The sequence below is a fragment of the Mus caroli genome, unplaced genomic scaffold, assembly GCF_978045245.1.
Source record: "Mus caroli unplaced genomic scaffold, Mus_caroli_1 scaffold_7, whole genome shotgun sequence".
Classification (NCBI taxonomy): domain Eukaryota; kingdom Metazoa; phylum Chordata; class Mammalia; order Rodentia; family Muridae; genus Mus; species Mus caroli.
The window spans coordinates 72,267,391-72,290,338 of NW_028227262.1; the positions used below are offsets into that span (position 1 = coordinate 72,267,391).

The following is a 22,948-nucleotide window of genomic DNA, read 5'->3' on the forward strand; positions in this document are numbered from 1 at the left end:
TTATTCAAACATCTGTGTGGTGAGCCCTCTGGCTGATGCTAAGGGTTCACAACTACTATTATAATTGTAAGTGGTGCCACTTAAATACTGGTTCATGTTATTGGTTAAACAATTTGATTTCTAAGGTGAGGACTCATGGGAGTTGTTGAAATGGTTTTAAACTGATCACTAGGTTGTTAGTAGCACAGGTCATATAAACGTGTATGTGCCCTCTTCACAGAAAACCATATCTTGGAGGATGTGAACAAATGTGTGATTGCGCTGCAAGAGGGAGACGTAGACACACTGGATCGCACAGCTGGGGCCATACGGGGCCGGGCAGCCCGGGTCATTCACATCATCAATGCAGAGATGGAGAATTATGAAGCTGGGGTCTATACGGAGAAAGTGCTGGAAGCCACAAAATTGCTTTCAGAAACAGGTAAATAGCAATGTTACATCTACTCCAAATATCAGTGCTATAATTTATTTCTATATCTGAACACAGCAGTTTCATTATCTTTTACCATTCTTGATTCCTCTAATTTGTATGTATCATGGGATGTGTAGAATATGCACATATTCTTGTTTCTTGAGTTTGGATTTGGATACCAGGAGAAAAACAATTGTATTGCTTTCCATGTATGTGCATTATTTTGTAATTTTCAAGAGTAATATTGTTTGATTCTCACAAGGGTTTTAGGAACTAGGCAAGGAAATTTTGATTTTTCCAAATTATTGATGAGAGAGTAGATGTGTGAACCTAAGAGACAGGAATGTTGTCTCAAAGCTATACAAAAGTTTAAATCTGACTGGGGGTTTGTTTAAGTGTGATTCTCTAAAGCATAGTTTCATCAATGTTTGAGAGATGAACCCAGAAGAAGATGCTGTGATAACCAGTGAAGGTTCTAGAAGTTCTAGAAGAATAAATGGGAGATACGCAGAGAAACCTGGCAGCACTGCTGAAAGCCTTTGACTGTCTCCACAGTCTTGAATGTCCTCATTTGACTCATGTTCTGTCCACTGGGGCTCAAGTAAAGTGCCTTGTGCACCTGAGTCCTAGAAAGCTGATGAGGAATGATAGAAAATTAAGAATGTATAAAGCATGAATGAGGCAGTGGGTTAGTTAATCTTTGTTGAAAGAATATCTCTGTAGGGGGTTTATGATCAGTCCCCTCATCTCTGACACACACACACACACTGAAGGAAATTAGAATAAAACATTTTTTAGTTTATAATTTAAAGATTTTCTTAACCTTTATATAAAAGAAAGAAACCATCTCACAGTGGTGTGGTTCCCCTCTGCTGGCTGTTCAGCTCAATGCTCATGTAAGACTGAAGTTTCTAGTGACACATCTCACATACAACAAAAACACTCTTGATGCTGACTCTACATAGAATATCAAAGAAGGGCATGGAGACAGGACTCTGCAGCTCATGACTGGTGAAAATAGTAGTGTCAAATGAAAGATACGGGACACTTTGCCAATTTATATGTGACTTTGAGCTTGAAGAAAAACAACAGTTGTTATTCCAAAGACACTGCACTTTCCTTATTGTTTCTTTGGCTACTTTAGTAACATAAGTGGTATATTGGCATGGTGGCACAGGCCTTTAATCCTAGTACTTGAGAGGCAGAAGCTGGTGGATCTCTGATTGTGAGACTAGCCTGGTTTAGATAGCTACTTCCAGGACATCCAGGGATACATGAAAAAACTTTTGTCTCGAAAAAATAAAACAAAACACAGGACTGGTATTCAGTAGGTCACAATTTACTTAAAGGCAAGGAAAATTAATGGTGGTGGAAAAATTAACACTATTCATCCAATTTCTAGAAATGTAAATAATTTTGTTTTATTTCTTAAAAACTAGTCAATCCTTTTGTAGTTTGCTGTTTGTTGAGATACGGTGCTTACTTACTTATTGGGAAAATATTTCAAATTCTTTTTTTTTTTTGCATCTAGAATTTATTTATTTATACCCTGTTAATTTCCTCTTCTGGATTTCTTTTTTTTTTTTATATTTTTATTACATATTTTCCTCAATTACATTTCCAATGCTATCCCAAAAGTCCCCCATAGCGCCCCCCACTTCCCTACCCACCCATTCCCATTCTTTTGGCCCTGGCATTCCCCTATATTGGGGCATATAAAGTTTGCAAGTCCAATGGGCCTCTCTTTCCATTGATGGCCGACTAGGCCATCTTTCGATACATATGCAGCTAGAGACAAGAGCTCCGGGGTTCTAGTTAGTACATCATGTTGTTCCAACAATAGGGTTGCAGATCCCTTTAGCTCCTTGGGTACTTTCTCTAGCTTCTCCATTGGGAGCCCTGTGATACATCCAATAGCTGACTGTGAACATCCACTCCTGTGTTTGCTAGGCCCCGGCATCTTCTCACAAGAGACAGCTATATTTGGGTCCTTTCAGCAAAATCTTGCTAGTGTATGCAATGGTGTCAGCGTTTAGAAGCTGATTATGGGACGGATCCCTGAATACAGCAGTCTCTAAATGGTCCATCCTTTCATCACAGCTACGAACTTTGTCTCTGTAACTCCTTCCCTGGGTGTTTTGTTCCCAATTCTAAGAAGGTGCACAGTGTCCACACTTTGGTCTTCATTCTTCTTGAGTTTCATGCGTTTATCAAATTGTAACTTATATCTTGGGTATCCTAAGTTTTGGGCTAATATCCACTTATCAATGAATATATATTGTATGAGTTCTTTTGTGATTGTGTTACTTCACTCAAGATGATGCCCTCCAGGTCCATCCATTTGGCTAGGAATTTCATAAATTCATTCTTTTTAATAGCTGAGTAGTACTCCATTGTGTAAATGTACCATAATTTCTGTATCCATTCCTCTGTTGAGGGACATCTGGGTTCTTTCCAGCTTCTGGTTATTATAAATAGGGCTGCTATGAACATAGTGGAGCATGTGTCCTTTTTACCGGTTGGGACATCTTCTGGATATATGCCCAGGAGAGGTATTGCTGGATCCTCCAGTAGTACTATGTCCAATTTTCTGAGGAACCGCCAGACTGATTTCCAGAGTGGTTGTACAAGCTTGCAATCCCACCAACAATGGAGGAGTGTTCCTCTTTCTCCACATCCTCGCCAGCATCTGCTGTCACCTGAATTTTTGATCTTAGCCATTCTGACTGGTGTGAGGTGGAATCTCAGGGTTGTTTTGATTTGCATTTCCCTGATGATTAAGGATGTTGAACATTTTTTCAGGTGTTTCTCTGCCATTCGGTATTCCTCAGGTGAGAATTCTTTGTTCAGTTCTGAGCCCCATTTTTTAATGGGGTTATTTGACTTTCTGGAGTCCACCTTCTTGAGTTCTTTATATATATTGGATATTAGTCCCTTATCTGATTTAGGATAGGTGAAGATCCTTTCCCAGTCTGTTGGTGGTTTTTTTGTCTTATTGATGGTGTCTTTGGCCTTGCAGAAGCTTTGTAGTTTCATGAGGTCCCACTTGTCAATTCTCGATCTTACAGCACAGGCCATTACTGTTCTATTCAGGAATTTTTCCCCTGTGCCCATATCTTCAAGGCTTTTCCCCACTTTCTCCTCTATAAGTTTCAGTGTCTCTGGTTTTATGTGAAGTTCCTTGATCCACTTAGACTTGACCTTAGTACAAGAAGATAGGAATGGATCGATTCGCATTCTTCTACATGTTAACAACCAGTTGTGCCAGCACCATTTGTTGAAAATGCTGTCTTTCTTCCACTGGATGTTTTTAGCTCCCTTGTCGAAGATCAAGTGACCATAGGTGTGTGGGTTCATTTCTGGGTCTTCAATTCTATTCCATTGGTCTATTTGTCTGTCACTATACCAGTACCATGCAGTTTTTATCACAATTGCTCTGTAGTAGAGCTTTAGGTCCAGCATGGTGATTCCACCAGAGGTTCTTTTATCCTTGAGAAGAGTTTTTGCTATCCTAGGTTTTTTGTTATTCCAGATGAATTTGCAGATTGCACTTTCTAATTCGTTGAAGAATTGAGTTGGAATTTTGATGGGGATTACATTGAATCTGTAGATTGCTTTTGGCAAGATAGCCATTTTTACAATGTTGATCCTGCCAATCCATGAGCATGGGAGATCTTTCCATCTTCTGAGATCTTCTATAATTTCTTTCTTCAGAGACTTGAAGTTTTTATTATAGAGATCTTTCACTTCCTTAGTTAGAGTCATGCCAAGATATTTTATATTATTTGTGACTATTGAGAAGGGTGTTGTTTCCCTAATTTCTTTCTCAGCCTGTTTATTCTTTGTGTAGAGAAAGGCCATTGATTTGTTTGAGTTAATTTTATATCCAGCTACTTCACCGAAGCTGTTTATCAGGCTTAGGAGTTCTCTGGTGGAATTTTTAGGGTCACTTATATATACTATCATATCATCTGCAAAAAGTGATATTTTGACTTCATCTTTTCCAATTTGTATCCCTTTGATCTCCTTTTGTTGTCGAATTGCTCTGGCTAGGACTTCAAGTACAATGTTGAATAGGTATGGAGAAAGTGGACAGCCTTGTCTAGTCCCTGATTTTAGAGGGATTGCTTCAAGCTTCTGACCATTTACTTTGATGTTGGCTACTGGTTTGCTGTAGATTGCTTTTATCATGTTTAGGTATGGGCCTTGAATTCCTGATCTTTCCAAGACTTTTATCATGAATGGGTGTTGGATCTTGTCAAATGCTTTTTACGCATCTAACGAGATGACCATGTGGTTTTTGTCTTTGGGTTTGTTTATATACTGGATTACGTTGATGGATTTCCGTATATTGAACCATCCCTGCATCCCTGGGATGAAACCTACTTGGTCAGGATGGATGATTGTTTTGATGTGTTCTTGGATTCGGTAAGCAAGAACTTTATTGAGGATTTTTGCATCAATATTCATAAGGGATATTGGTCTGAAGTTTTCTATCTTTGTTGGGTCTTTTTGTGGTTTAGGTATCAGAGTAATTGTGGCTTCATAGAATGAGTTGGGTAGAGTACCTTCTGTTTCTATTTTGTGGAATAGTTTGTGAAGAACTGGGATTAGATCTTCTCTGAAGGTCTGATAGAACTCTGCACTAAACCCATCTGGTCCTGGGCTTTTTTTAGTTGGGAGACTAGTAATGACTGCTTCTATTTCTTTGGGGGATATAGGGCTGTTTAGATCATTAACCTGATCTTGATTCAACTTTGGTACCTGGTATCTGTCTAGGAACTTCTCCATTTCATCCAGGTTCTCCAGTTTTGTTGAGTATAGCCTTTGGTAGAAGGATCTGATGGTGTTTTGGATGTCTTCAGGATCTGTTGTTATGTCTCCTTTTTCATTTCTGATTTTGTTAATTAGGATGCTTTCCCTGTGCCCTCTAGTGAGTCTGGCTAAGGGTTTATCTATCTTGTCGATTTTTTCAAAGAACCAGCTCCTTGATTGGTTGATTCTTTGAATAGTTTTTCTTGTTTCCACTTGGTTGATTTCACCCCTGAGTTTGATTATTTCCTGCCGTCTACTCCTCTTGGGTGAATTTGCTTCCTTTTGTTCTAGTGCTTTTAGGTGTGTTGTCAAGCTGCTAATGTGTGCTCTCTCTAGTTTCCTTTTGGAGGCACTCAGAGCTATGAGTTTTCCTCTTAGAAATGCTTTCATTGCGTCCCATAAGTTTGGGTATGTTGTGGCTTCATTTTCATTGAACTCTAAAAAGTCCTTAATTTCTTTCTTTATTCCTTCCTTGACCAAGGTATCATTGAGAAGAGTGTTGTTCAGTTTCAACGTGAAGGTTGGCTTTCTATTATTTATTTTGTTATTGAAGATCAGCCTTAGTCCATGGTGATCTGATAGGATGCATGGGACAATTTCAATATTTTTTTATCTGTTGAGGCCTGCTTTGTGACCAATTATGTGGTCAATTTTGGAGAAGGTACCATGACGTGCTGAGAAGAAGGTATATCCTTTTGTTTTAGGATAGAATGTTCTGTAGATATCTGCCAGATCCATTTGATTCATAATTTCTCTTAGTTTCACTGTGTCCCTGTTTAGTTTCTGTTTCCATGATCTGTCCATTGGTGAAAGTGTTGTGTTGAAGTCTCCCACTATTATTGTATGAGGTGCAATGTGTGCTTTGAGCTTTACTAAAGTTTCTTTAATGAATGTGGCTGCCTTTGTATTTGGAGCATAGATATTCAGGATTGATAGTTCCTCTTGGAGGATTTTACCATTGATGAGTATGAAGTGTCCCTCCCTGTCTTTTTTAATGACTTTGGGTTGGAAGTCAATCTTATCAGATATTAGAATGGCTACTCCAGCTTGTTTCTTCATGCCATTTGCTTGGAAAATTGTTTTCCAGCCTTTCATTCTGAGGTAGTGTCTATCCTTTTCTCTGAGATGAGTTTCCTGTAAGCAGCAAAATGTTGGGTCTTGTTTGTGTAGCCAGTTTGTTAGTCTATGTCTTTTTATTGGGGAGTTGAGTCCATTGATATTAAGAGATATTAAGGAAAAGTAATTGTTGTTTCCTGTTATTTTTGTTGTTAAAGTTGGCATTTTGTTCTTGTGGCTGTCTTCTTTTAGGTTTGTTGAGGGATTACCTTCTTGTTGTTTCTAGGGCGTGGTTCCTGTCCTTGTATTGGTTTTTTTCTGTTATTATCCTTTGCAGGGCTGGATTCGTGGAGAGATAATGTGTGAATTTGGTTTTGTCGTGGAATACTTTGGTTTCTCCATCTATGTTAATTGAGAGTTTGGCTGGGTATAGTAGACTGGGCTGGAATTTGTGTTCTTTTAGTGTCTGTATAACATCCGTCCAGGATCTTCTGGCTTTCATCGTCTCTGGTGAAAAATCTGGTGTGATTCTGATAGGCTGGCCTTTATATGTTATTTGGCCTTTTTCTCTTACTGCTTTTAGTATTCTGTCTTTATTTAGAGCATTTGTTGTTCTGATTATTATGTGTCGGGAGGTATTTCTTTTTTGGTCCTGTCTATTTGGAGTTCTGTAGGCTTCTTGTATGTTCATGGGCATCTCTTTCTTTAGATTTGGTAAGTTTTCTTCTATAATTTTGTTGAAGATGTTTGCTGGTCCTTTGAGTTGAAAATCTTCATTCTCATCTACTCCTATTATCCGTAGGTTTGGTCTTCTCATTGTGTCCTGTATTTCTTGGATGTTTTGAGTTAGGATCTTTTTGCATTTTACATTTTCCTTGATTGTTGTGCTGATGTTCTCTATGGAATCTTCTGCACCCGAGATTCTCTCTTCCATTTCTTGTATTCTGTTGCTGATGCTCGTATCTATGTTTCCAGATTTTTTTCCTAGGGTTTCTATCTCCAGTGTTGCCTCATTTTGGGTTTTCTTTATTGTGTCTACTTCCCTTTTTAGGTCTAGTATGGTTTTGTTCATTTCCATCATCTGTTTGGATGTGTTTTCCTGTTTTTCTGTAAGGACTTTTACCTGTTTGTTTATGTTATCCTGTTTTTCTTTAAGGATTTGTAACTCTTTAGCAGTGTTCTCCTGCAATTCTTTAAGGGATTTTTGTGCTTCCTCTTTATTGTCTTCTGCCTGTTTAGCAGTGTTCTCCTGTAGTTCTTTAAGTGTGTTATTAAAGTCCTTCTTGAAGTCCTCTACCATCATCAGGAGATATGCTTTTAGATCTGTGTCTAGCTTTTCCGGTGTGTTGGGGTGCCCTGGACTGGGCGAAGTGGGAGTGCTGGGTTCTGATGATGGTGAGTGGTCTTGGTTTCTGTTAGTAAGATTATTACGTTTACCTTTCGCCATCTGGTAATCTCTGGGGTTAGTTGTTGTCGTTGTCACTGTTTAAAGATTGGAGCAGAAGCTGTGTTCCACTCACCAGCAGTCTCAAAATCCTGTGGCGGGGGTTGTGGGTAGCTGGCAGTACCCCGGTGCTGGTCCAGCCGGAAGAGGCCTGTGGTCCTACTCAGGCCGGTTTTCTGCTTCCCTAACTAATGCAGTCTCAGGTCCCGCGCGCAATTGGATTGGAGCAGAAGCTGTGTTCCACTCTCCAGAAGTCTTAAGATCCTGTGGCGGGTGTTGTGGGTAGCTGGCGAGTGTCAGCCGACCCTGCGCCCTCGCTACCCCGGTGCTTTTCTGACCGGAAGAGGCTTGTGGCCCTATGTAGGCCGGATTTCTCCCTCCCCAACCAAAGCAGTCTCAGGTCCTGCGTGATTGGACTGGAGCAGAAGCTGTGTTCCACTCACCAGCAGTCTCAAAATCCTGTGGCGGGGGTCGTGGGTAGCTGGCAGTACCCCGGTGCTGGTCCAGCCGGAAGAGGCCTGTGGTCCTACTCAGGCCGGTTTTCTGCTTCCCTAACTAATGCAGTCTCTGGTCCCGCGTGCAAGTGGATTGGAGCAGAAGCTGTGTTCCACTCTCCAGAAGTCTTAAGATCCTGTGGCGGGTGTTGTGGGTAGCTGGCGAGTGTCAGCGGACCCTGTGCCCCAGCTACCCTGGAAGAGGGTTGTGGCCCTATGTAGGCCGGATTTCTCTCTCCCCAACCAGAGCAGTCTCAGGTCCCGCGTGATTGGACTGGAGCAGAAGCTGTGTTCCACTCACCGGCAGTCCCAAAATCCTGCGGCGGGGGTCGTGGGTAGCTGGCGGGTGTCAGGCAACCCTGCGCTCCAGCTACCCCGGCGCTGATCCGGCCGGATGAGGCCTGAGGCCCTACTCAGGCCGGTTTCTACTTCCCTAACTAATGCAGTCTCAGTTCCCGCACAATTGGATTGGAGCAGAAGCTGTGCTCCACTCACCAGAAGTCTTAAGATCCTGTGGCGGGTGTTGTGGGTAGCTGGCGAGTGTCAGCAGACCCTGCGCTCCAGCTGCCCCGGTGCTTTTCTGACCGGAAGAGGGTTGTGGCCCTATGTAGGCTGGATTTCTCTCTCCCCAACCAGAGCAGTCTCAGGTCCCGCGTGATTGGACTGGAGCAGAAGATGTGTTCCACTCACCAGCAGTCCCAAAATCCTGCGGCGGGGGTTGTGGGTAGCTGGCGGGTGTCAGGCAACCCTGCGCTCCAGCTACCCCGGCGCTGATCGGGCCGGATGAGGCCTGTGGCCCTACTCAGGCCGGTTTCTGCTTCCCTAACTAATGCAGTCTCAGGTCCCGCGCAATTGGATTGGAGCAGAAGCTGTGTTCCACTCGCCAGAAATCTTAAGATCCTGTGGCGGGTGTTGTGGGTAGCTGGCGAGTGTCAGCCGACCCTGCGCCCCAGCTGCCCCGGTGCTTTTCTGACCGGAAGAGGGTTGTGGCCCTATGTAGGCCGGATTTCTCTCTCCCCAACCAGAGCAGTCTCAGGTCCCGCGCGATTGGACTGGAGCAGAAGCTGTGTTCCACTCACCAGCAGTCCCAAAATCCTGCGGAGGAGGTCGTGGGTAGCTGGCGGGTGTCAGGCAACCCTGCGCTCCCGCTACCCTGGCACTGATCTGGCCGGATGAGGCCTGTGGTCCTACTCAGGCCGGTTTTCTGCTTCCCTAACTAATGCAGTCTCAGGTCCCGCGCAATTGGATTGGAGCAGAAGCTGTGTTCCACTCACCAGCAGTCCCAAAATCCTGCGGTGGGGGTCGTGGGTAGCTGGCGGGTGTCAGGCAACCCTGCGCTCCAGCTACCCGGCGCTGATCCGGCCGGATGAGGCCTGTGGCCCTACTCAGGCCGGTTTCTGCTTCCCTAACTAATGCAGTCTCAGGTCCCGCGCAATTGGATTGGAGCAGAAGCTGTGCTCCACTCACCAGAAGTCTTAAGATCCTGTGGCTGGTGTTGTGGGTAGCTGGCGAGTGTCAGCCGACCCTGTGCCCCAGCTGCCCAGGTGCTTTTCTCTATTTAAAATTCTTATCCCAGCCTTTCCATGCATGGACTAAACATTTGAAGGCTATAGCTAAAGATCCCACTGGCTTTGTTATATTTCCTGTTGCAATTATATAAGTACAAAAGAAAAAAAAAGCAACTTAATGAGAAAGTGTATTTGGCTCACAGTTTGAGCATACAGACCATTATGGTGGAGGACAATCAAGGTGAGAAGGACCTGGGGTAGGTTTCGCAATTCTATTTCATTTCAGCTTAAGTCTTCTTTAATGTTTCTCTTTCCTGGTTGTTTTCTGTTCTCAAGTCCTAGACTGTCTTCACTGATTTCCTTAGCCTTCTTGGGCATCACACAGGTGTTTATTTTTCTTAATCTCTTTCTCTTTAATTTCATACAGCTAATTTTTGGTCTTTTTAAACTCCTTGAAGACTTTGATGGAGTTCTTCTAAATCTGTGTCTTAGAATGCATCTCTGTACTTCTCATTGGCAAACATTTCTAATTGGCTAGATCTTTTATATTGTTTTTATTCTTGTGAAATCTAAGGGATGTGTGTGTGTGTGTGTGTGTGTGTGTGTGTGTGTGTGTGAGAGAGAGAGAGAGAGAGAGAGAGAGAGAGAGAGAGAGAGAGAGATTTTTCCAAGCTAGATCCTAGGTAATGATGTGGGTGATCTTGCTGGGTGAAGACACTGGCTAGTAAACAGAAAGGGTCTGTGAGTGGGGGAGTTCAGGAAGTTCCAGGTGGAAGTTGGTCTTTCTTAAAAATAAATAAATAAATAAATAAATAAATAAATAAATAAATAAATAAATAAAAAACAAAAAGTTCTCTGAGAGGTAAATATGGTATGTTTTGATTATATCTACCACCCAAGTCTTCCCAGACCTACAACCACTTATCTACCCAACTTTGCATCAAAACCAAAACAAAATCCACCACCAACTAAACAAAAACCCTATCAAGACCAATTTCTGCCGTGTTAACCTTTTGTCTAGGCTCTGCCCCACAGTTACCTGGCAACATCCAGGTGTTTCTGACCTACTATAAAAGGAGCTGCGTGCCCTCTCCTCTCTCTGTTGCTCTCTTGGTTTCTTGCTCCCTCTCTGTCCTTTTACCCCTTTCTTCTCTCTCCTCGTTCCCCTCTTCCCTCTCTCTCTACTCTTCTCTGCTCATGGCCAGCCTCTATTCCTCCTCCTTCTCTTCCTCGTCCTCTTCTTCTTCCTCCTCGTCGTCGTGTCGTCGTTGTCGTCGTCGTCCTCCTCCTCTTCCTCCTTCTCCTCCTCCTCCTCCTCCTTCTTCTTCTTCTTCTTCCTCTCTCTCTCTCTCTCTCTCTCTCTCTCTCTCTCTCTCTCTCTCTCTCTCTCTCTCTCTCTCTCTCTCTCTCTGCCTTTCTTTGTCTCTCCTACCCTCTTAACTCCCCTCCCCATGCCCTGAATAAACTTTATTTTATACTATGTGTGACTGGTTCCTCAGGGGGAAGGGATGTCTCTGCCTGGGTCCACGGTGTCTCCCCTTTACCCCACACCTTACAACACATCCACTAAACATATTCCCCCTCCTTATCTTTTCATAAAAACACAAGATGCTTCCCAAAGGCAGTCTTCCCATGAAGCATGGCTTATTTACCAGAAGAATACTTTTAGAGAAAACTGCCACCCAGAATTCTTATAGACAAAAGGTCTGTAGACATTGCTAAGTATTCTAGGGTGGGGCTAGATTGGGTTAAAAAAAACATATTTATTATGAGCCAAGGTAGCCACAAATATCCCCTAACAGATACAAATAGAAGATGGGTATAAAGAAACATCTCACTGTAGACACAGGCTATGAGAACTATTGCAGCATGGGGTATGTGAGAAAGAGGTTTTATTCAAGGAAAGAGTTTTCAGAAGGCCTTGACCAAACTGGATATGACTAGAAGAAATGTTCACAAGTGTGGACCATTTATGCATAGTGATGTATGCAGGGCACTTGGCTGTAGGGAGATTCCCACCGTGCTACCTGACTGCTTTCACTAAGTGCTTAGGAAATGGAGAGGTGCCCTATGAGCGACAGACTCATCTGCAGCTTATTTTCCACAAATCATTTCCCTTCCTTAGCAGTGCCAATGTTTTTTGGCTTAACAGTAATTTCTGTGTTATGATGAACACTGAGTTAAATTTAAGAAAATAATTTTGTGGATTCTAGTATGGTAAAGTTGTAGGGGTTCATTACATCGAAAATTTACCTATTTCTGATGAAAGTGATCTGGTTTGATGAAAGCACAATAACAGAGATCTGCAGCAGGCCCATTAAATACTTAAATGGCATATTTCCTGGCCCCAGTCAATAAAACCTGAATTATAACAAATTGCCAACAGCTTGGTAGTGCGTGCATGGTTGACCAGACTCATCTTCTGACTTCCCATTTTCAAAGGCAGGCTGATGTGGGAGGCATAAGGGCTACAAGTGCGCCCAGTACTAGCATATTTAGTTATAAGCAGAGTAGCTCCTTCCACACTAATCAGATTATTTAAAAATGTCACTTTTATAAAACTGAGACCTCATGAAAGTGTTTGGGGGCATGTAGGGAACATATATGTAACAGGATTGAGAGAGTAGAGAAAGCTTTGGGAGTCGCTGGATGTTTCTTGTTCTGAGAGGAGGTATGAAAGAGAGGGAGAGAGACAGAGACAGAGGAGGCAGGGAGACAGGGAGAGAAAGAGAGATTGACTAATTGTGAAAAAAGAAAACGGTTATTTTGTTTGTTTTGCTTTTGTTTTTCTTTTTCTTCTCATTTTAAGGAGCCAGGCCAGGGCCTTATGCACAGTGGCAAGTGCTGCATTGCTGATCTCTTTCTGTCTCTTGAATCCCCAAAGGCAATAAATGATCATTCTATTTTATTGATGACATTGGATGAGTGATTAAATGTCTATTATTTTGGATAATATGCATGATAGAGTAATGGCATAATATGATTCCATGCTTTATAATCTACATTTAAATAGTTGACATGGGCAATAGGAAGAGGAAGAGGAGGAGGAGGAGGGGGCAAGAGAAGGTACTGGGAGTGAATATGATCAAAACACATGTTGTGAATGTGTGTAAATGCTCTGATATCCAACACTATGTATTATTAATATATGCTTAAACTTACAGAGATGCAAGATTTGTGGCATGATTCTATATGCTTTCAATAGAAAATATAAAAGGACCAGCAAATATCACTTAAACTAGAAATTCTATTGAAGCATCTATTCATTTAGATCAGGTAAGGCAGTAGAGTGGATTCAGGATGGGACTTATAAAACTCAAGCCCCTGCTGCTTACTGACATCAACAGTAACCAATTAGTTAAGGCTCCTGGGATAGAGTTCCCTGTGTTGCCTAATATTTTACCATTTGGGCATGGTCAATGTTATAAAGCTTAGAATAAGTACGTTGCTGTCCATGCCTTCTGAACTTGTGTAGTCACCATGACCAGTCCCTGCTAAATCTTCTGTTTAAAGCTTCTTCCCCTTCTGGATGAGAGTCTCATTTTTCTCACAGCAAAATACATCCACATGTCTCCCACTATTGTCCCTGTAATGTTCTGTATTTCCTCCCCCTCAACATCTGTTTATTGAGCATATCCTTTATTAAACATATCCTTTAATATCTAACTCTAGTCTCAGCTAGAAACAACAAATAACTTTATCAGTGCCTTTACATTAAGGATGTGTTCTTCAGGATACAGGATACAGTTAGACCACATTCAGTTCAAAAACGCTACTTTTCATATGCTTTTTCATTCTTTGTGATAGGCTGATCATATTAGTATCTCTATCTATCTGTCTGTCTGTCTGTCTATCTATCTATCTATTATCTATATCTCTATATCTCTGTCTTCTATATATATGATGTATATATATATATATATGTATATATATATATATATATATATGGCTGTTGAACTTCTTTTGTATAGAGGAGATTATGTCTACCAGCACCCAAAGCCTCACAGCACCTAATTTTTAGATCTAGATTTTGTTTCCTTTTACGTTCTTTATATCCTTGGGAAGCAGTCTTACTGGTTTTTCAGACACATTTGTTGGGATTATGTTTTATGATTGAACATATTTAGATGACCTGCTTTATCTTTGTAACTGGATTTTAGCAGAAAGAGTACAAAAGGAGGTCAATTTCAGAATAAGTTGGTGGGGTATCTTGTTGGAAAGGCAGAAATGGTAGAGAAGGCCATTAAATTATAAGTCAATTTTCTATTGGTGACCTTCAAATTGGGTTATGAAAGTAATGGATTTCAACAGAAGCTATTATGACCGACATTGCTCAGCCTAGACATCCTAATATATTATAAATGTATTTTAGCATAACCCTTACTACTAATGTAAAGCACTTTATTCTCTCCTGAAAGGTCAAAACGATGGTGATGTGGTGTAAATGTGTTACTTGCAGGTAGTTTTAGTATTTGTGATGGTGAGAAGAAATATGGAAGGAAGAAGAAATTTCAGCCTCTAGATAATACCTTCCCCAAATGATAGATACCTTCAGGTTGTACATGCTTCAGAGATTTGACTGATAGCTGTTTTTTGCCTTTCAAACATACTTTGTGCAAACACATGCACAAGAATGTACACACCACAGCACAGTGAGTTAGGTCAGAGGATCGCTTGCAGAAGTTGGTTCTCTTTCCGCTGTGAGCATCCTGGGGTGGATGCTCACTGCTCCATTGGTTGTTTATATAAAATTTATTACTTTATCTTGAAAGTAAATATTGGTTTCATTTTTATATACATGTGTGTGTGTTTAGGAATATATGTACATGTGCTATGTGTATACAGGAGTTCACAGAGGCCAGAAGACATACCTGATTCCCTGGAACCAGAGTTATACATAGTTGAGAGCCATCTTGAAGGTGCAATGAACTGAATCTAGATTGAGCAAGAGCAATAAATGTCTTTACCTGCTGTGCCATGGTTCCTGCCCCTGAATGTGGAATTCCCAATGCAGAGAAAAAAAAGAAAAAAACTTACTTATTATAACAACCTCTCCCAGCATCACACTCTCCCTTTCAGGATAGAATGAAGGCAGGTGACTTCTGTCTCTAAAGAGGAAAGCTATACTGTAGGAGAGAATCCATGTGAACCCAAGAGCTTACAGAGAAGTCTGTTTACTGATGTCCACTCTTCTTATGTTGGGGGAAAATGTTTGACCTCCAATTTAAACAAATTCCCTGTAGCTAAGATTATTAAGACTCTTCCTCAAAGAAGTCCATAGCTTGGCATTTAGTTTTCCCTGTGATGTATTTGTTAATGTCTATCTCTTGGGAAAATGGAGTCTGATAGCTCTGTCCAGGTTATTTCACTGTCTGGGAATACTGTCAAGTTACTCTTTGAACCAGGTTAAAGATAAGTTTTGTCTAGAAATACTTAACTGCACAGTTCCTCCAAATATTTTTCTCCTATTTGCTTAGTCATTCACTTTAAGTTCTGCTATGATTCATATACATCCTGCTCACTCAGCAGAGGGGTGGAAGAGCCACCTCAGAAAATACAACTTAAGAAAATAAAAAGTACAATGTAGCCTTATGACAAGGTTCTGGGCATGCACATGGAGATGTGGTAATGTCAACCAGGAAGACACACACACACACACACACACACACACACACACACACAGTTGTACTTTCCTGTGCTATGAATTAATTGTTGTCTGTGAGTACTTTACTAGCACTCATGGAATAATTAACACAAAAGGCAAGGTGTCAATTTCTAGATATGCATGAGAGCATATTTACTCAGAGCCCTGTGTGAGGGCATGCTGCTTTGTCCTTTCAAAGGTACCCATGACCAAGGTTTGTGGTGGTGCCTGTGAAGGAGGAGAGGGGACTGCAAATGTTGTCACACACTAGGTTGGGAGCCAGCACATATTTATTCCCTAAACTAAAGCAGTGATATGACACCTCACCCATATTCTCTCAAGAGGTAAGACGCTATGGCGGGAACATGAACTTGACAGGAAGAGGAAGAAAACGAAGCTGAGGGCTGTTCATTGGGAGGCAGAGAGTTGAGCATTGCTGAAAAACTTGTGAAAGAGTTTTGACTAGGAAAGCTGGAAAGCTGGAACACGGTAAATGTACCTGGGGGCTTGAGATAGCTCATGTGTGTAAGAACCAGGGAAGTGCTATTTGTTACGGTCAAATGATATCCCCTCCTGGTTTGCTTTTCTATTGCACTTGTCATCTTATGTTGTGGATGCCCTCGTTTCCTGTGAAACTCAAACCCTCTATCACATCAGCCAGTTCCAATTCTGTTTGTCCCTTGAGCATCAGTCATTAATTTGGCTCCTTTATAATGCCTGACATTTCAAATTCCTAATTTACACATTTGTTTATTTTATAATAAATGTATATACATGTTTTTCCTGTCCTCCCTCTATCCTCTGCACATCTATCTACCTGTGTACATGTATTAATTTTAATCAAATTTTAACCCCTTGAGATCTAAAACCATCTGTTCATCTCCCACAGTTTGGATGGGAGTTGAAACTCAAAATTGTTTATTGATATAATCTAAAACCATAGTAAAATGATGCTTGCTTTTGGAGATGTTTTATTTTTTCTTTTAAAATTACATATTTAATGATCAAAATCAGAATCTTTAAAATCATGCGTAAGAAATTCTCAGCAAGTGTTTCACTGCATCTTAATGCAATCTAAGTATTTAAACCTCACAGATGCCAAATTAAACTGTGTTTATCAAGCTAGGTTTTGACGAACACTGTAAGCTAAATAAGGTTTTGCATTCAACTCTTTATTCATTCCTCAAGGTTCAGAATTAAATGTGCCATCCTTCCTCCTGGAGTTATAAACCATTTGTGATTATTTTTGAAATGCTTATTTTAAACTACACGAAAACCTTCCAAGCAAGCAGTTTCTTTCCTTGGGGAAAGGAATTTGTGTCTAGACAAGAGCAGATGGACGCGCCCTGATTCTCTCAGGGTAGTCATCGTGTATGGAATTTAGAATTACTTTTTTTTGTGTGTGGTTTTCTTCTTCTAGGCAGTCCTTTTTCATCTTTTATCAAACAATTCAGCTCATGGGTTATGTATGGCCTTCTGGAACTCGGATTTGGTTTTGATGTTTGAAATGTACATTATAATTTTCTAAACATGAATGTATGAAAATGGCAGCCGTTAGGAACTCCCACTGAGAGAACAGATGACTGGCACTGATGAAAGAAAGCCCAAAGAGGATGGGGTGGTGGAGGACTGGCTAGGCTGGTGATTGTGGTTATCTGGAAAGGTACAAATAGGTGATGAATATTTGTGAGGGAATAAGGAATAGACTCAGTTGGGCCATTTTTGTTCATGCTCATGCATGCTGATACTAGGTGTCTTCCAGGGAGGAGGGGGAGGAGGGAGGAGGGAGGGAGGGAGGGAGGGAGGGAGAGAGAGAGAGAGAGAGAGAGAGAGAGAGAGAGAGAGAGAGAGAGAGAGAGAGAGAGAGAGAGAGAGAGAGGAGAAGAAGAAGGAGGAGGAGGAGGCAGAGGAGGAGGAGGAGAGGAGGAAGAGGGAGGGAGGAAGAGAGGGAGGAGGAGGAAGAGGGAGGGAGGGAGAGAGGGAGGAGAGAGACAGAGACAGAGAGAGACAGACAGAGAGAGAAGGGCCACAGTCACAGCTAGGGTACCATTAGTGTTAGCAAAGGAAGTCTGTTTGTTTATATATTTATCATTTGGAGACAAGGTCTCACTGTGTATTCTTGGCTAGCCTGGGACTCTCTTCTGTGTTATCGTGACTAGGTTGGCTTTGAACTGAGATGTGCACCTGCTTTTGCCTTCAGGGTGCTGAGATTAAAAATTTGTGCCACACCTAGTAGTGAAGTACTGAATTTAGACAAGGTACTTTAGTTTTGTTTCCACATTTCCTCTACCACATATTTTTAAAAAATCACTTATAAGTAATCAATTGTTAAATTCAATCAATTAAAATATAGCATGTAACTAAAGTTATATAAGTTAGAGATAGGTAGAAATAATTTTACACGAATCTCAGATCAAATGAGCAGCTTTTCCTGCACACTATACTTTGTTTGTGCTGAAGGAACTGTGTGAATCCTTCTTTTGTGTTTTGTAAGCCAACATTTTTTTCCAAAAGTAAACAATGGAACATACTTTCTCTCATGGATCTGATGAGGCCATAACCAAACACGATATTTAGTATTGTCCTTGGCGATCAAGATAAGACAGAGAGCTAGGAGGGAATGGTTTTACAGTGTCTGGAGGTAGATTTATAGGAGACTCTTTATTAAAAATGAGCATCCACTGGGTGACACTGGTCCAAGAGAAGAAAGAGAGGAGCAGTAGTTGAGACAGCTCAATTTTTAAGATAAACTATGCCAGCTCCAATGTTCAGATTGCTCACTCAGTGGTGTGCTCCTTCTGGTCCATGTCATCATCCTCTCTCAAGGATGCTTGTTGGTGGTGGTAAATCCTTGCAGATTGATCTTCAAGTCCTATGCAGCAGGTGTTGAGAGTATAAACCTTCGGTCAGCAAGATAAAATGGGAGGTGGTTGGGTAGACAGATGCAGGATTGTAGTGTGAAGACAACTAGGAGAAGCATACAGTGTGAGTTGTTTTTATGTCAAGTCCATGGATATCACTTCTCCTACATCCTAGTTTGGCTAAGTGCCCCCATGTCTGATTTATAGTCATAGTGTTGATGTTCTTTCACAACCTTGAGCTCATACAGTCAAGTGACCCTTCTGCTTCAGGGTTGTCTTCTTTTGAACTTACTTCTAAACTTGATACAGATTTTAAAAGGCATTATCCCAATTAACAGAAATTTTATTTTATTTTTATATGTGAGTTGTGGGGGTATGTGTGTTCCAAATTCGTACATGTGTCCACCGAGAAAAGAGAAGTGCTCAGATACCCTTGAGCTGGTGTTACAGGTGGCTGTGAGCTATCTGACAGAGGTGCTAGGCAGAGGAAGTTTTCTTAACTTCCTCCCCAAATTATTAATTGTCTCTACAGTCTCTATTATTTCAGTTTGGTACCAACTGAAGTCCATGTTACTTCAGAAACAAATATCAGGACTAATGAGGAGAAAATTGTTTGGAATAGACAAATACCCCCTGAATCCAGATTAATTGTAGCTGCTGCAATTAACAACAACAATAACAATAATAACAGCAACAACAACAAAGTAACATGTTCTGATAGCTGCTATTTACTAATAGTTTCCCTTTAGGCAAAGCATATGCTACATTGGCTAGCTATTGCTGTGTAATATATCAACTCAAATTTAGTAGCTTTGTACTATGATTACAGTGTCATAGTATCTGACATAGTATCTGTGAGTTGTGGAATTTTAGTAGTTTTGCTGGGGCCAGCCCTCCTGAATCTCTGAGGAGCCTGAAGTCAAGGTGTTGCCATTGCTCAGTTCATGAAGTGATCAGTAAGAGGGGCTCATGGCTTGCAGAGCCCCTGGATTTGTACTTCACTTGAGGCTTCGCATCTATTAAGCACATACATTTCTACATACTTACAACCAATTGAAGTATGCAGAATCAGATCTAGATGTCAAAGGTCCAGAACCTGGAAGAACTTGTAGTCTTCAAGAAATTTAGCACTCCAAGAGTTCATCTCTACTAGCAGGAAGGAACCATCTATACTCAGTGGAACTCATGGGTCTGTAACTGCATGGACACATAAACAAACAAACAAACAAAAACCAAACCAACCCATAAATAAAACACTATTCAGGAGGAAGGTTTATAAATCTAATCATTTTGCCTGATTGTAATCAGCAATAGGTGTCAGTGTCAATGTTCTTAAAAGAATTCTGAACTCATGATTTTGTTGGCTGAGGTTGGGGCTTCCTCTGAAAGTTTTCCAGTGTACAGGGTTAGGAAGAGCTTAACTAATGTCATGGGTAACCAGCTGGTATAAGTCTTCTCTAACTTTTTACTGAGGTTAAGGGTATTTATCAACAGGCCACAGATGTGGTTTGGGTTCATACTTCTACACAGGTAATAACTTTGAACTTTAGATTCAAGTCAACTTCTCACCACGTGCTTCACAGATATGCAGAACATCAAGAATGCATTGAGCCCTGGAAGCAGCAGTTGCATGTTCCCATGGGACAAAGTTAGACCTTTGGTGTTTTTAGCCTTCCTATCATGTAATTGTCGACGATTTGAATTTTCCCTTGACAATACCTAATAGAAACTGTTTTGGAGAATGGATGTTTTCTCTCCATGAACACTTTCAAACTGTTCTTTGTTGGAGGAAATACTCACTGGCCCCAAGGAGTCTCTACAAATTAAAACTTTACAGTCTCATTTACTCTGATAATGCCTAATCCTTTTGTTATTTCCAACTATGAACATGGTTAGGATCTGTTGTCAGGAAGTATATTGTACTATGCAATACATTCTTATATGCAGTGGAAGGAATTACAATTATATCCTTGCCCTGATATGGTTTCATAGGTTGACACAAATGTTGTTATTTTCTTGTTATAGATTCACATCTAACAAGTTGGATCTGTTTCTAGAAGAGACTCTCTGCCTACTTTCTCTACATTTTATAGTGGGTTTGTCTAAAGAAAGTACCCCCATTGTATGGGCTGGCATCAACACTTTCCTAGATGATCCTTCTTTATATAGATTTGCCTGTTTGATCTCATGAATTAGTCATGGACAGAAGTAGAAATCTTTCCTGTTGCCATGATGAACCTTCTCCCAAGAAAGCTTAATCCTAGGCTCAGCTTCTTGAAAGGGTCCTACACCAAACTAGGACTACTACTACCAAGTTTCCTCAAGGCCCTGAAAAATCTTTGTTGAGATTCTGAATCAATATGAAATTAAGAGCATCATAAATATATAGGAAATACAGGGAAAACTACTTGTTTTGTCTTATAAATAATAAGGACAAATGAATTCTTCACTCCACCACTTATTTATGGTTTTCATTTTCCATTCCTGACTGAATGGGTTCTCCATGCTGCAAAAGTATGACAGAGGCTTAGGATGAAAAACATGGAGAAAGGATTCAGGCAAACAAATGGAGATATAGAAAACCCCGTTTCTGTGTAACAACTAGCATGATGCTAGGTGCATGTTGTCAGATATCTAGGGATGGCAGAAGGTTTCAAACAGCAGTAAAACTGGAGATTGAGGAGATATTTACCTAACCAGGGGGGAGGAAGGATATGTATTTCTGTTTGAGGGAATAGGACAATAAATTCTTATGGCCAGATCATCAGAATGACACCACCCTTCCCCTTATCATACTCTATTTGACAACAAATATAACTAAGTCTAATTTCAACTTTTGGATATGTGTAGGGATATGTGATATAATCAAACTAGAAAAACAAGTAAACCGTATTCAGTCAAACATCAGATGCTTAGATGTATCTGCATTACTGGAGATCCCTATAAAGTCTAAGACTGGAGCAGAGATTTGCTTCCTCAGGAAAAAATGGGCTGTCTGGTGGGGCTTCTCCCTTGCATCCAGTTAACCTTGTTCTTCTCCCTCACGGCTGTCAGGACCCCCATTCATACTGTTCATACTGTAGTGCAGCTTGTCACTCCTGTAAACAGAATCACTCTGTGCTTTGAAACTTCAGCTCCTGGAGCCTCCTGGGAAGATTCATTTCTAAAGTCCTCACCTATGGTTTATATCTTAACCAGCACTGGAATAGAATGACCTTGATTTTTATATGCCATATGCACTTCCATTTCATTCCTCTTAGAAGGTCATTATTTTGCAGCCCAGTATGCAACGTGCACACAAAAGTGTAGCTAGAATGTAACTTTACTTTTAACTTTGATCACCCTTTCAGGGCATAAGCTATTAAGACCAGTTCAGCATGCTGATAAATAATTGCAAAGTGGTGTCTACATTTTTGGGTGCAATTCACAAAGAAAAAAGCTTCTAATTATATAAACCTACATCAGCAACTCTGTTGATATATGAAGTGAGAATCACAAAGGCAGTGTGAATCCTTTTCTTAATTAGATAGAAGTGAGGCCAGTGTCACTTCTGACTTTTTTTTTTTTAATCTCAATATTACTTCTTGGGTGAGGACATGTTTTATACATTATCAGGATGTTCAAAGAATCCATAGTTAGACAGAGAACCCCAGCTCCAGCTATCATGGATCCTTGTTCCATTAAGCCCTTGCTTTCCTGACTTAAGACTTTAGATAAAGCAGGAGGAATTTAAGTTAGGAGGGAGGAATAGTGTTAAAAACAGAGCTATGTTGAAGAGAAATAGCACCTGGCCCAGCCCTGAGTGAATAAAGGTAGGAACGGAGCACAGAGAAAGTAGTTCTGCTCTCTTCTAAACCATTTGAATCTTGGAAAATTGATTTTCATAAAAGTTCCTATTTCTTCCTTCTCTGTGGATGCTAGGGCCAGCAACTTGGTCATTCACTCCAGTGATCCACCAGCTAAGTCTCAGAAGAGACAGTTCTTTTTCCATGTAGGTCCAAGTAAAGCAGCCTTCCAAAGATTATTCCTCATTAGAAGGCGTGCCTTTATAATGTGACTTCATGTATGTGTTTCCAGGGCAGATCATTCAGGTTTAGATAAGCAGTTTGGGAGCTCTTCCATGGGGAAAACTCTTTCTTCCACTCTTGGTATTCAGGCTTTGAGTGGGGATGAATACTTGTGCCCTCTCCCTTCTCCACTTTAGTATGTCTGCTGTTGTTGAATTTTTCACTTCATGTTTAGGTAACATGAGTTGCCTTAAACATTTAGTGAGACATTTTGAGTGTAGCTTCTGAAATAACTAGGTTTTACTTATGTATTTTGGGATAGGCAAGTTTCTCTCTCTCTCTCTCTCTCTCTCTCTCTCTCTCTCTCTCTCTCTCTCTCTCTCTCTCTCTCTCTCCTCTCCTTTCTTTCTCTCTCTCCATGTGTGTGTATGTGTGTATGGGCAGTGGGTGTAAAATTCAAAAATTAATAAAGAAGAGGGCAGAGGCCCTGCATTTGAAAAAAAGAGAGGGATGGGTATATGGAAGGTTTGAAGGGAGAAAAGGGAAGGGGGAAATGATTTATTCTCAAAATATACAATAAATATTTTTTTCAAAGTAGCCCCTTACTTTTTTTTTATGTTTTATTTCCCTTGCACCTAAACTTAGCCAGATCAAGACTTATCATCCCTTCATTTTTTTTTCCGCTTCCATTATTTCTTAAGGATAAC

The 22,948-nt window shown here is 40.8% G+C and overlaps 1 protein-coding gene across 4 annotated transcripts in view; it reads left to right on the plus strand.

The window, feature by feature from the left end:
• Ctnna2 (catenin alpha 2) overlaps positions 1–22,948 on the plus strand; it is a 1,115,747-nt gene that overhangs the window by 1,015,688 nt on the left and 77,111 nt on the right. For all 4 annotated transcript variants that reach the window (XM_021164212.3, XM_021164215.2, XM_021164213.2 and 1 more), the window contains one exon: positions 221–421. In XM_021164212.3, the coding sequence (XP_021019871.1) occupies positions 221–421 (201 nt within the window). The remainder of the gene's footprint in view (positions 1–220; positions 422–22,948) is intronic.